General features: G+C 39.0%; 1 protein-coding gene across 2 annotated transcripts in view; it reads left to right on the forward strand.

Annotated features, from left to right (window-relative positions):
• The first annotated feature begins 4,269 nt into the window (after positions 1-4,269).
• TES (testin LIM domain protein) overlaps positions 4,270-15,318 on the forward strand; it is a 46,568-nt gene continuing 35,519 nt past the window's right edge. Inside the window, exon 1 of one of the 2 annotated variants that reach the window (XM_047850193.1) lies at positions 4,270-4,489. In XM_047850193.1, the coding sequence (XP_047706149.1) occupies positions 4,463-4,489 (27 nt within the window). In that variant the 5' untranslated portion in view covers positions 4,270-4,462. Of the gene's footprint in view, positions 4,490-4,730; positions 4,979-15,318 lie in introns of those variants that run through there. The other variant, XM_047850194.1, reaches the window with a different exon arrangement.

Here is a 15,318-nt window from a genome sequence, read left to right on the forward strand (position 1 = left end):
TTTTTAATGTCTTTTAGCTTGTTTTAAAATAATAGCTTACAGTTGTGTTCTGTTTCGTGGACACATCTTTCTGATGTTCTCTCATTATTGGTAGGGAAGTTATTCTGCTTCATTTTCTCTTTTTTCTTATAATAACGTTGTATTGCATTCGACCTTGATAATTTACTGTTGCTCGTTTTTATGTGATATTAATTTTCCTAAGCTTCTACAATGAGGCAGGGTTCAGAAAATTATGTCCCAATTCAGAGAGCTCCATCTTTCCTCATTTTTATGAAGTGTTAAAAAAATACAGCAGAGCTTTTGGGATTTCTTGATTCTGTTCCCCTCTCTGGATGTTGGGCACTTAACATATCGTTAGTGTGACCAAGAAGCTGAATTTTAAATTTTAATTAATGTTAGTTAATTAAATTAATTAAACCACATGTGGTTACTGGCTACCATATTAGAGAGTGCTCCTCTAGCCTTTTACTTTCCTATATCTGTTCTGCCCTGTTCCACTCAATTTTGATTTCCCTCAATGCAGTGTCTTATCGTGAGTCTTTCTACAAGGGAGCCTTGGAGGGTCAGTTTTGAAATCTTACAAGGGTGAGACTGCATCAGCCTCTCTAATCACTCTTACTGTGTCAGTTGCTGTTATAATAGGCCTGCCATGTTTTAAAATGAATAACTGGGGGAGAACATCTTGAATTCTTCTGTCTATAAGACACTACCCTCTTGCTTCCCTCCCTCCACCCCACAGAACTGTTTATACATACATGTCTTCTGGCTCTTGGTGGTTTGTCCTGACTGCTTTATTTTGCTGATACCTTATCACCTAGTTTTATTGTAAAGGTTGTCTGTAGGCTTTCGGTTTTGCTAACTAGTTGGGTTTTTTGTTTTGTTTTTTAATGTGGGTTTTCAGAGAGATTGAAAATTATGCTTCCACTGTTCCATCTTCCTAAAATGCTTTTAATAACGTATTTTTAAATAAGGTTTTTTCCATTAAGAAATATGTCATGCTCATCATGGAATTTTTTTTTTTAAGGAAGAAAGGAATCCCCATGGACTCACCAATCAAAGACAAACACTACTGACATTTTAGTGGATTTTCCTCATGTTCCTTTTCTGTTCAAGGTATTTTTGCATAGTTGTGAGTATAGTGTACATATAACCCTATTTTTTGGTTCTCATAATAATTGTTCATTATTACAAAAATTCTTAAGTATTATCATGTAGAACCTATAATAAATCTATCATATGGATCATCCATTACTAACTTAGCCAATGCCCAATGTTTGGTCAATGTAAAAAAAATTCTACAGGGAATAGTTTGTTCTGAGAGATGTTGGTATATCCCTATAGAACGATGTGTAATCCTGTACAAGCTGCTAATGAGCAATAATAGGTATCTCAGGAGCACAGGAGTTCCTCTAACACATGTTAATAGACAATTAACATTTCTAAAGAGGACTTCTGGGACAACATTAATAAATGAGGATATAGGTATAATCAACTGTATCTAGAAATTTTACCTCACTTATGTAGAAAACTTTCCTTTCCCTAGTGTTTCTAGAATGTTTACTGTGTGTGCTTATTTATAGGCATATATGTATATGTGTATATGTATGTGCATGTACCTGTGTATTTATGATCAGCCATCTGGATCTGTAGCCCACATCTTTTTTTGGACCACCAGACTCAATCCAACTGCCCTCAAAAAATCAACACATTCAAAACTAAACCCATTATCTTTCTTAATCTTCCTTCTCTTCTGTTTCTTACCTTATGGAGTGAGTTATATCTACCATACCATTCACCTAAAATACATTCCTAAGAGTCATTCTGGAATTCTTATCTTCCCTCTTTTCAAACCAATCAATTCCAATATTTTCAGCCTCCTTAGTATCATTGATTATTCCTTCCAATTCTCCATAACCATTGCTACTGCCTTATTTTGGCCCTCATCCTATTTCAAGTGGGATATAGCTAGCATTTCCCAAGTTTACCAATAATTTCCTTTTTGTTAAATCCAATGGGGATTCAACCCTTCTCTACAATTTGTCATTGTTGACTAACTCCTTCTTGAATTTCCCATCTTGGTTGCTGGAACTCTACTTGAAAATCTTTTCTTCTTACACTCTAACTGGCTCTCATCTCCTTTCTATGATTCTCTTGCTCAGCTTTGCTCAATTGTATTCGTTGATACTGTCTTTTATTTTGCAATCTCCTATGCTGATCTATCCATGGCTTTCAGATCATTTAACTGCGTAGGATGCTGAGTTCTAAATCACCATTTCAGTCCAGCTCTTATCTCCAAGATTTCTCTTTGAATACTTCACTTCAATATCCCAACCTCAAACCCAATATATTCAGAATGGAACTTAGCTCCACCATCCCCAAAGGAAAGTACAACTAAACAAAATCCTGCCCTTCATCCTATATTTTATCTTTTCCTGAAACATCTACATAGGTGATCAAACCAGAAACATGTGTGCTGTCCTCTAATCATTTCTCTGTCATCAATTATGTCTAGTAAACAGTGCCAGTTCTAACTCCTTCTCTAGCTTAACACTTGAATTGCTAAATAAGGACTCACAGTATAATCCTCCTAAATTAATGCCTATCCACTTCAATTTTATCTTCTATAATATTGGTACAGTAGATTCCAGATGGAAATCAACTTCCATCCTTGCTAATAATACAAACACAAAATGACCTTGGAGGGTTGGGAAGAAAGACAGAGAGAAGGCAGAATTCGATGGTTAGAAGAAAAAAAAAAAATCTTCAGATCTTTCCTTAGTGTCATCTCCAAAATCTCACCAAATAGGACCCAAATGGGCTTATGTCATGACATTTGTTTGATGTCTTATTTAAACTGTTTTATTGGACATTTTCCATCTGGTAAGCTCCCAGAAAGAGACCAAATTGCCTTGTCATAGCTAAGCTTCATGTTCAGGGAGCTTATACCAAGTAAACTTTGTAGAGGCCCAAATATTTTAGGATGGTTTGGGAAGCGGGATGGAAAAGTTTTACTTGAACTGAGTTAGAATGAAATATTCACAAATCATTTTGGTCATTCCATTTTAGTTTATTAATAGGGTAAGGAAAACATACACATTATACATCAATGCTCTGTTGAACAATGTTAACAAATAGCCAAGTAAGTAAAGGTTTCAGAGTGTTGGCTAAAATGAGTTTTGGGTGTTTTCCATACCAAATTTTCAGAGCAAAGGAAGAGACATGTGTACCCAGATATCTACATTTGGGGGAATTTTTTCTTTTTAAAAATAGATGCTCGATTAGGTCACCTTTTGTCTGCACATCATAATTTTTTGTCATTACCACAAACTGAAAAAGAAATGGGCTCTTGTCTTTTACTTAGCATACTGTGTTTATGCTGACAAACATGCTGGAGGCATTGTTTAGACTCATGAGCACTAGCTCTGCCTCCAGCACGCTAAGAACTTGGGCAGATCCTTATGCCTCTGTGGTCCTCAGTTCCCAGAAAAATTAGAAAGCTATACTCAGTAATCCCTAGGCTCCTTTCCAGACCCACCAATCCGATGGTATTCATTGTGATCACTCTGGCATGAGGCCAAGAAATAGCTCTGCTGTTCTAGTGCTGCTTGCTATGCCTATGAAACTTCATCAAGGCCTGAGAACATGAGCAGCCTCACACCATTTCAGGTAGCAGGGACAAAGGGCAAACCTCTACTTCCAAAGGAATGGCACAACCTGTCTCTGAAGTGATTCACATCATCCCTGTTTTTGAACAACTGAATGCTAGGAAAACATATATACAATTCTGTTTATAGATCAGGGCTGTGAGATGAAGTTCTTTGTCAGTGCTTGGGGTTATGGACAAAAGCATTTGAGACATGGTCACCTTTACAACTCAATAGCGAAATTAGGGTGCAACGCCCATCACAGAAATCCCTAAAAGTCTCCACCATCTCTTGTCTTTCTCTTTGCTCCCAAAAATAAACCAAGAAGCTAACAGTGAGATAAGTACTCCCCAGGACACATATCTAAGGTCTCAGGCAAACACAGGTACAAGCTGCCAGAATGGAAAGGGGTCTTCCTCATCTTCAGCTAGAGGCTGGGTGGACCCCAATTCCTTTGCGAGAGAATCTGCAGAAGCTCAGTGCACGCACAGAGACCAGGTCTGAGTTTCCCGAACTCGGCCCCGCCCCTCACCTTGCCGGCGACCAGCTTGGCTGCGAAGGTGCGTGCGGCGCTCGGTGATTGGCGGCCGCCCGGCAGTGCCCAGCTGCCATTGGCTGCCTGGGCCTCTTTGTTCCCGGGTCCCGCAGCAGGAAGGCTGCGGAGGACTGGGCAGCGGAAGTTTGACGAAGCCGGTGGAGCGGCTCCGGTAACTGGAGTCCCTGCAGATCCTCCCCCAGTACCCGCAGCGGAGCCAGAGGCCAGGCGATCCTGGGAGTGAGATCCCGGACAGGAGGAGGACCTCCTTTGACACACAAACATGGATCTGGAGGCCAAAGTGAAGAAGGTAGGGGGGCGCGGACGGCGGGCAGCAGCCGCTTCACCTGCGCAGGTGCCGCCCCCTGGCTGCGGGCAGTGGGTGGGGTGCACGGGCTGCCCGGCGCGAGCTGGCTCCGGGTCCCCTGTGCGGTGGCCCAGGTGCCGGTCTCTCCCGCAGGCAGCGGGGGTGCCTGGCAGCCCCACTAACTCCTGAAATCCGGGAGCGACAGAGAGTCCGGCGCGAGAGCTAGACCGGGCGCGGGACATTTCTTCCAGTCTAACCAAGCCCAACGGTTGAAGGTGTTTGAAACTTTCCTTTAGTCTGTTTCAGCTGAGCCTGTGCCTACCTAAAAAAAAAAAAAGGATGAGGGCAGGGCAAGTTCGGGCGAGATCATGACACTTCTTCCTGTCTCAGGAAGTTCAACTTTATTAAGCCTTTGTGGTTTAGGAGCACTTATGTGACTTTGACAGTTCAGACCTCCTTCCCTCCCATCTTGGCGGAGCGTGTCTCTCAAAAGTGAGTGCTGATTTCATGCATTTCCTTCCTAGTCGAGGCTAGTGATAACGTGACAAGTGATTTTTTTTTCTTTTTTTGTTCATTATTGACTTCTAAAGCACTGCCTCCCTCTTAGTGCTTTATCTCTCAAAGAAAATGTTCTTCCATTTTGGCAGCTAGCCCCTAAGGAGAGATTGTCACTAGTGGTTTAGCATAAGGAGACGTTTCCGCAAGGCTGTCCACCGCGCCCCTTCTGCCGCCCCTGGGACTTCATGATCCACAGCCCTACCTGAGCTGCTCCCTGGTATGGGAGCTTCACGTCTCCTGGGAGAAAAGGGTGGGCACCAAACTGTGACTCAGAAGGAATGCTGATGTCACATTCCAGTGTAACATTCTTTGTGAAAGGTCTGGTTCCAGAGAATTGGTCCTGTTTACTTTGCGGTAAATTTAAGCTAGCTGCCCTTTATCAAATAGGGAAGGAAGTTCTGCAGAGTGAGAGAAAGGGGGGGGGGGGGGAAGAACTGAATTTGCTTCTCTTGCCCACTGTGGTTGTCAATATTGCATTATTTCATCTTCTAAAAACAAAGTTCCTGACTTGAGCATTAATTCTGTTTCATTCTCAGAAATGGATTTTTGAAAATGTAGGCAAATGCAAAATATTAGGTTAGGAAGATGTTGCAAAATGAAAACTTGCAGTAGAAAAACAGTTCATCACTTAGGACTAGAACCAGCCCTCAAAAAGGAATATAAGGACAGGAAAACATAATGTAAATTATTAATGTGACTGCATTCTATTCTCTTCCTGTTTGGTGTCTTATTCTTCACTTTTAAATGACACTAATATTTTTTGTTAATCTTGCTTGCCACTAGAAAAGCATTTTGTTTGCTGCTTAGTTAGCGTTCTGTTGATGAACACTGCTTATTTTTTCAAGTGGGCAAGAACTACTCATGTCTAAAATTTGAGGTGGGGTCTTGACTGTGCTTGTAAACATTGATACAAAAACTACTTTTTTAAAATTCGGCATCCTTTTGGGAGGGAGGGCTGAATAGGTGAAGCACAGAGGATGCTTTTTAGGGTAATGAGACTATTCTGTACGCCACCTGCATGGTTGATACATGTCATTATATATTTGTAAAAATGCATAGAATGAACAACACCAAGCATGAACCCTAATATAAACTCTGAACTTTGGGGGATAATGATGTGTCAATGTAGGTTCATTGGTTTGTAACAAAGGTACCACTTTGATGTGGGATATTGGTACAGCAGGAGGATGGGGGGGGGGGTAGGTATGGGGAGGTATATGGGAACTCCATACCTTGTGCTCTGGAAAAGGATATATACTTAAAACGGGGAGGGGGAGTCAACATTTAAAAGTGATTTTGAAATTATTTGGGACAAAGAGGAAGTAATTCTGAGGGAGAAAGTCCAAAGTTAAGAATTAGTGTCCTTACAAGGAAAACATCCAGACATTATTTGGAAACAATTTCCTTAGTTTCAAAATGTGGATTATGATAAAAAATGCCCTTTGATATGTGGTGTAACCTTTTCAACCAAGAACCTTATCCTTTTCTCCAATCCTCCTCTTCTCCTTCCTCCACCCCAAAGCAAAAAAGATTCTATAAATTTAAAGCTCTTACAATGACATGATGGTAACACATCCTTGTTTCACTACCTTGTCATCACTGCTGATTCTCAGGGAAGAGTCCTCAACCCATAAATTGGAAACTATTAAAAGACCCCAAAATGTCCAATTTGACCACCGGCCCTACCCTCTCTGTGCCTTTGTAGGACCCTTGACAGACTTGATATCCTGTGGATTCAACAAAAGTTTCCCAGTACAGAGTTTGGCGATCCTAGGAATACAATTCATAGCTGTAGCCATAATCTCAAAAAGAGACTTGCATTGCCTTTAGAAATTGTTCTCTAACATTCTGGAAGGAAACATTACAAGATTATCTCTGATCTACTAGCAGAGCCTTCTCACCCTGTTTTGCCACCTAGTTTCCAAGTCTCCCTTCTTTTTGGCTTGGGTGTACAAAATAAAGTAATAGTTTGAACAGACTTTTAAAAAAGTCAGGTTGGAAGTTGAAACAAAGACACAACCACTTAAATAAAACTAAACTTGACATCTGTTTTAAGATAGGTGGTATTTTTTTCTCTCTAAAACCCTTATACTGTTGATTTCATAAGGAATTTTCCCCAGGCATATGAAAAATGTTACCTTTTTTTCCCATTAACATTTTGTATAAAAAGAATTAAAAAGGGTTGTCTTGATTCCACAAAAACTTAGGCAGATGATACTATTACAGGATTCTTGGTTTATAAAAGAAGAACTTGGTGTCCACATCATTTGCCCAGATTTGGATTAATTACCAGTCCCACCATCACAAAGACAAAGGATTTTTATAATTAGATTTTGCTATATTTTGTTTTGTTTGAAGCAGGCGAGCTGTTGCTAGGAGGTAGAGCTAGTTTGGTTGTACAGAGTTTTTGTTTTAATAATATTTTAGAGTAGAATTTGAGTTTCTTCTGTCTGTGCCCTGCTTCTAAGTTATTTGTCTAGCTAGATCTCTTCCTTATGTCTTATGTCTCTTCATTATAATTGACTTCATGTAAGTAGAGCCCGTGTCTGCTTGGAAAAAACAATGGCCTTTGAGAAGCAGAAACAGAGTCTCATTTTGTGGTGAATGGTAAATCATGGCCCAGAGCCAGCTGTTTTCCTCTTTCTTTGCTATGTTACTCTCCCATGAGAATCACTTTTTTCCCTTTAAAAACATACCAGAGAGAAAGAGAACTCCAATAATTTCCCTTATGCTGCCTGGAATTGCTGCAGGGCTTTTAATTTTACATCTTGGTTTTCACCTCCTTTTCTAACCTTTGTCTTTTGATCCTTCCTAACACCATACCTATTTTTCCTAGAACTCTCTTCTTTGTTTCTTTAATTTTATTTAAAAAAAAAAGATGAGATGCACTTTAACAATTACAGGTCACTAAAAATCCCCTTTCTCAGCATCCAAACTTGTTTTAAAAGCTTCTGTCATTAGACAAAGAAAAATAGTAAAAACACGCGATGGCAGTTGGCAAGACTACTGAACCACAAAGATTATTTCCATTAGGAATTAGAATGAGACTTTTCTCATAGGTGGCCCTTGATTGAAGTAGAAAAGGTAAGTAAACGGTGACCTGGATGTTCAAATCTACAGTTGGATTCTCGGCTTGAAGCCATTCTTGCTGCGAGAATCATTGGCAAAGCTGGGGGTAATGGGAGGGCAAGGTACTGCCAGGGCTTTGCCTTAGAGGCAGTTACTCTGTCCCTCAGAACAAGTATAGAAGAAAGTGAAGTGGTCCTCAGCTGGGCTTTTATCTCTTCTAACCCATGGTGTGATTCATTATATTAATTGGATATGAAAAGTCACTTTCTCTAACTTGCCCTGAATATTGGTTTGAATAGAACTGTAGTAGGCTTTCTATTGATTTTCTTCCTTTGTGCTATCCTATGAAGTAGAATTGGGGATTTATATCTCTGCTGGCTGTTACCATGTCCCATCACCTTACTCCTTGACTTCGCTTTCTCATCTACAATACTAAATATTACTCATCCTTCAAGACACTCCCCTTCTCCCCCACCCCACATGCTATCCTCCAGAAAATCTTTCTTCTTGTTCTAGCTAGATGCAAAATCTTTCTTCTGAATTCCCAAAGCTTGTTCTCTGTAACTCTTAGTACACTCATTCGTCTCTTCTTCTAGATTATGATTTTCTTCTTTCCTAAATTTCAAGCTTGGGCAATGAATTCTTATTCTATTTACACTTGTGTAGTTTTGTTTGTTGTTTAAAGCAATCTTATGAAGTAGGCCTTAGCCTCATTTTAAGGATAAAGAAACAGGTGTGGATAGGTTCTGGCAGTTTCAGATGAACCTAAGTATGATCTTGAACTATAGTCTTCAGAACCCATGCTCCTGCATCATGCCCTCTAGCCCTTGAGTCCTCTTATATACTTGCCTTGTTTGCTAAATATATGCTGAATGAATTACCCTTATATAAAAAGAGGAATAACCTAAAACACATTTCAACATTTTTGTTTAAAGGAATTATTTGGAAGAAGTGGTTTCTATTCTAATAAAATTACCACCCTACTAGTTTTCTATATTTTATTTATACTTTATCCGTGTTATATGTTTTCCCTTTCGTGTAATTTGTCATAGACCTTCTTTGGACAAAGACAAAGCCTAAATAAAGTAAAAGTATTGTAAAAAGGGACTTCTTAGAGACTTTTACAAACAAAGAAATTTTACAAGTGCCAATCATATTCTGGACTGTATCCTCTAGGATTCTTCCAACTTCTCCTAGTAGCTTAATATGGTCCTTGAACAACAGTAACCCTGCGTTTGGCTCTCTGCTTTGGGATTTCAGTGACATCTGGAACTGTATAGAAGCGCTCATGGGATGGGCTGTAGAAGAGTCCGTTCTCCCTGCTGAATCCCTGAGGTGACAGAAAGCCTTACTTATAGTATGGTAGGCTAAACCTTTCTATCCCCCAGTAGCAAAGTGCTCAGAGGGCCACTGGCACAGCAGACCAGAGAGCTAAGAATGTTGTTGTTGTTGTTGTTGTTGTCATTGTTTTAAATTTCCCATTCTTGATTCAAGAAGATCTTTTAAGAAGCAATGGGAAACACCAAAATGATCAGTGATTTCATGAGGCTCTCCCTGAGCTATAGGATTGATTATACCAGCATTGTGAGCATGGCATTGACTTCATGGACCATCAGAGAACAAAAAGGGTTACTGTGAGGGCCCTACTTAGTAGAAAGAGAATGATAAATTGGCAAAAGAGGACTCCTTCCTATGTTCTTTTTTTCTGAGAATTATAAGTAGGAATACAGTTTGGCCCCATGCTAATTTGAATATAAATTTTTTTCAAACCTATTACCACAGTGTATTCAGAAAATAGAAAAGGTCAGTAAGTCCCAGTAAATGTAAAGACCTATAGGGTATAGAAAGAAATATAGTATACCAGCTTTCTCACTTCTGCTTATCAGTGTGATGTTGATAAAATCACTCTGAGCTGAGTTAGTAGATCTTGGTCCACTCTAGGTTTTGTGATGTTGGCCACTTTGGATCTCAGTTTCCATATCTATAAAAATTAATAGGGGAACTGTGATTCTTTTTAACTGTGATAAATATTAGCAGTAGCCTACCAAGTAGACAAAGTTCCATGGTGCCTAAAAATCACACAAGCCAAGAATATATAAATATGTGTGATCTTAATAAAATGGTACAGTGTATAATGTTTAGGTAGTTCTGTGAATTCCATGAGGAAACCTATACATTAAACAATTTTTTTTTAAATCTTAGCTATTTTTCAACTTGTGAGATATTTGAATTTTACTTAATATTTGTGAGATATTTGAATACATTAAGTTTGACTAATTTAAATGTGTAATAGGAAGCTTCAAATGCATAATAAACTGCTCCTTTACCATAGATCAAATCATTCTAGATGTGATATATCACTTTCCTTGGTATTTAATTACAGGTAAGTGAAAAATAATGGATTTTTTATTGTCTTTAAAAGTTCTCTCTCCTAAAATAAGATGACTTATTTCAAAATTAGTAGTATTTTATGTGTCAAGCACTGCTCTAGACTCTGTGGGTGTAGCATGAACAGAAAAGATATGGTATCTTGTATCACAGAATTTACACTGCTAAAAGGAATTATAGAGCAAAGTAAATGACAAAATAAATGATAAAAAGCACAACTGGGATTATACCCCTTAGTGAACTCCTTACAGGTCAGCAGTACACTAGATTTCTGACATAGAGAATGTGCAGTTTTAGTGGTAATTCTTAGTATCGGTTCCTGGTCTTGTAAACTTTGTAATTAGGAATTCTTCTTTATTTATCTTATTGGCAAATGGAAAATAAATGAGAAAGCAGCTCTTATGTGTTATAATGTGAAAAAGCTCATGAATGGACAATGCTATAATTAGTTACAATTTTATGCCTATGAAGTTACACAAACTAAGTTCTTCCTGGTTACAAATGCCCTACAAGAGTCATTCTTGGGTTCTGTTTTCTGGTTGTGTCTTTGTTTGGTAACTACTGCCATGAAACTATGATTTTTTTTTAAAACTCTCTCGTTAGATCATTAATATATGGTAGGAAATTATTTTGCTCTTTACAGGGTGGTGACATTCAGAGAACATTATATAAATCGTGAATTATGAAATCAACTGTTTCAAGGAGACGAAAACAGAAAAAGCTAACCAATTGAAAACAGGTTTCAAAACCTCATACATTTTCAAGATTTAAGGTGAACTGATAAGTTCACCTCTGCCCTTTGAGTAAATATCATGTATTAAAATTGGCCTTGAGCATTGTTATTAGGGGATTAAATGTAAAGGTTATGCTTTTCAGTTATCCAGCTCTAGTCTTTGACTTTCCTGTAAAAGAGCTGTAGTCATATTTAGAGTTATTTCACCTGTTTTTTCTTAAGTGCCCAATCTACTCAACTTCCTACTTAAATAATAGGGAATCGGGGAGATAAGAGTATGCATGATTATAATTTTTTAATGCAAGTTCATGCTGTGACCCAAAAATGACTTAATTGCTTTTCTCTTTCTTCCTTCTCATCAACCACTATAATCACTACTCATTGCCTCTGACAAAAATATTAGGAAAGAACAAAAGGTGATTGAAAAAAGAACCACAGGAAACCCATGCAGTATATTTGGGGAACATGCTATGGAAGGTTCTTTGTTCCTATCACACTGAGTACATAGGTATAAAAATTGGTTGGTTCCAGGTATTGTGACTTTCATTCTGGTCATATTTTAAAAAGGAGAAGAGCATAGTTTAAGATTTCCAATTTGTCTGGTCCTTAGGTATTCTGCAAGAATGCAGGACTGCTTGGGTTTGGGCCAGGCTTGAAGGGGGAGCTGTATGAAAAGCCAGGCAGCGAGGACCGCTGAGATCTCATCTGCCAAATGACAGCAAGACTACTGCTATACAAATATGTTAAATCTCTGAAATACTGGATCGTCCTCAGATTACAAGTGATTCAGCTGTGCTTATTATTGTGACATTCTGACCACCATGCAAAACTGTAAAAGAGGTTTCAGGTTGTCGTTTGCATAGTTTCTTATCTAAACAGTGAGCCTTGCAAAAAAAGAGGCTGAAAGCTCAGCACACATGCCTTGGCGCTGACTCCATTAGTAAGTGTGTAGCTACAGTGAATTTGCCCTTCCCTTGACTGAAGACAAAGTGATATCATGTTTCATTGCAAAATGATCATGCATATGTTAGGTGGATTTTTGTTTCTCTGAGTATAATATCTGAAAGTGTTGATAGAATGAGTCACAAAGTAAAGGTAAAGAATGTTTCTTCCTTCATGGGGTAGTGGCCTACAATAAAAATAATTGGGAGTTAAACAAAACAAAGTTACCCTTTGTTTTTCATAGAGAATATTAAAAGGGCAATTTAAATGTAAGATTACAAAGAGTAAATTCCATTTCTATCAATATCACCTGTTGAGTTTTATATTCCACAAAACACTGTGATAGCAGCTTTGGTAGATAAAACAAGGCAGGCAGGCAAACTAAACTGATATGTAAGACAGATATGTAAGTTAACTACAACACTGGATAGAAGGAAAGAAGTGCTGTAACACAGTGCTGCTCAAAATAGCTGTCACTGTAGAATCTGTCATGGGCCAATATTATTTAAATGTTTATTTATTTTGAGAGAGAGAGAGAGCATGCAAGCATGAGCTAGAGAGGGGCAGAGAGAGAGAGGGAGAGAATCCCAAGTAGGCTCTGCTGTCAGTGCTGAGCCCGACACAGGGATCCATCTCACAAACCCATGAAATCAAGAGTCGAATGCTTAACCAGCTGAGCCACCTATGTGCCCCATGGACCAATACTTTTAAGAAAACACCATAAAAATGAATTACTGAAAGAAAAAAAAGGCAAATACAAGGCCAATTAAGAAATTATTAAGGGGAGGGGCACCTGGGTGACTCAGTTGGTTAAGCATCTGACTTTGGCTCAGGTCATGATCTCATGGTTTGTGGGTTCGAGCCTCATGTCGGGCTCTCTGCTGAAAGCTCCTAGCCTGGAGCCTACTTTGGATTCTGTGTCTCCCTCTCTTTCCGCCCCTCCCCTGCTTGCACTCTTTCTCTCTCAAAAATAAATAAGCATTTAAAAATTTTTTTACATTATTAGGGGCCTCTGACATAAAATTTCTGTCAAATTGCTAATAATTCCTCATAGCTTACTTTCGGTTTCTTTATATGTCTCTTTACAGACTGATATCCAAGACTTTGCAGATTGCCACATTTTTGAGTAGCACTGCAATAATAGGAATACAGACGACTAGTAAGAAGTCTCAGAAGCAGAAGTAATTAACTTGAATTGGGTGGATTTGGGAGCATTTTATGGAGGAAACAACATCCAAACTAACTCCTATAGGATAAATAAGGTTCCATTAGGCAAAGAAGGCCCTGCAGGAAGAATAAATAGCATGAACCAAAGGAACACAGCTGTGAAAAGTCAGTAAGCCTTTGATAGTCATACCATTAACATTTTCAGTTTGACTCTTCTAAAATAAAGCCAAGGTACATGATCTACAGTGGTTTCTAATTCTACTAGGTTACAGGTTTGAATCGGGGAATTGTGTCACTGAGCTAGTACAGACGCCTACTGCTAAGGATCTATTTCTCTATCCTAACCCTGATTCTTATTTATTACACTATGTCATCTCTTGAAGTCCAGGAGGAAATTTCACACCAGAGTCTATTTTGTGTAGTCTGGATTTGGCTCCAAGTTGTGGGTTGGGACTACATTGACTTCACAGACCTTTCATCCTCCTTAGATCATTGAATATCTTAAGCAAAAGGCTGGAACTGTAGCGGGCATGCCCAACTGTAGGAACCCATTTTAAGCATCTGCTTGTGCCACAGCAGTCATATCTGACATCAAGGAGAGAAGTCCAGTCTACTAGTGACTATGAGGCTATGGCAGGGGCGTGAATGTTTAATACCTGGAAATGAAGAATTGGGATTATTACTTCAGTCCGCCACACATACCACAGTGGGATTGTTGAATATTACAGGCTGAAGTATACTTTTCTGAAGATACCTCATGTATCAGCAGTCTACACAGTATCACAGACTACTGATTTTTCAGAGGCTCATAGGCTCTTCTGAAAAATTATAAAGGAAAAGTAACCTTGCAGTATCCCTTATTTTATTTTTAGAGCATTTTTTTTAACGTTCATTTATTTTTGAGAGAGAGAGTCAGAGTGTGAGCAGAGGAGGGGCAGAGTGAGAGGGAGACACAGAACCTGAAGCAGGCTCCAGGCTCTGAGCTGTAACCACAGAGTCCAATGTGGGGCGCAAACTCACAAACTGTGAGATCATGACCTGAGCTGAAGTCAAACACTTAACCTAGTTAGTTACCCAGGCACCCTGAGCATCCTTGTTTTTATCCTTGTCATTCTTCTGTTAGCTTTTAGACTCAGAGCTCTCCAAATTCACTCCAGCTAAGTCATACAGTCTCCATGTGAAGAAATATAGAACTAATTTTTTTCTAGAAAATGGCAAGTTGCCAAAGGTTCTTAAGGGGGGGGGGGTGGCTACAAATCCTGACCTTTTAAATACTGCGACAAATTGAAAATAGAGTTCACAAATGTTCAAATGTTGCTCTGTGTTAGACTGTGCCAGGGGTGGCAGAATAGAAAATTAACTGAAGAGAAATTGGCAGAAATTAAAGAAAGGTGAGGGAGGTAAGACAGATTTTGATGGCTTAATATCCATATTGCTTTTAAGATGTCCCAGGGAAAAACAATAGAGATGTTGTTTGTTAGTACTTTTCTCCTGGATCAAGAGGAAGTCAAGGCAGAGGATGGGATCATCCTGTGGGTCACTGTTGCTCACTGCACTGAACACAGGGACTTTAGAGGGAGCAGAACAGACTTTGATGTCTCCAGATATAAGTTTGAATCCCAATTTGATAGTCCCCTAGAAATTTGGACAAGTTTCTTAGTTTTCTTGGCTTCAGGAGAGCTTATCTATAAAACATGGATATTACTTCCTTTTTGGGTTATTGTGTAACTAAATAAAGCATATCTTGTAAATACTTAGAATGGTGTTAGCAATTGCTTTATCAGTGTTAATTAAAAAAACATTTTTTTTTTAGTGTTTACTTGCTTTTGAGAGAGACAGGATGAACGAGAGAGGGGCAGAGAGAGAGGGAGACACAGAAACCAAAGCAGGCTCCAAGCTGTTAGCATAGACCTGCATGTGGGCTCAAAATGTTAAATCATGACCTGAGCTGAAGTTGGATGCTTAACCAACTGAG

The sequence above is a fragment of the Prionailurus viverrinus genome, chromosome A2, assembly GCF_022837055.1.
Source record: "Prionailurus viverrinus isolate Anna chromosome A2, UM_Priviv_1.0, whole genome shotgun sequence".
Classification (NCBI taxonomy): domain Eukaryota; kingdom Metazoa; phylum Chordata; class Mammalia; order Carnivora; family Felidae; genus Prionailurus; species Prionailurus viverrinus.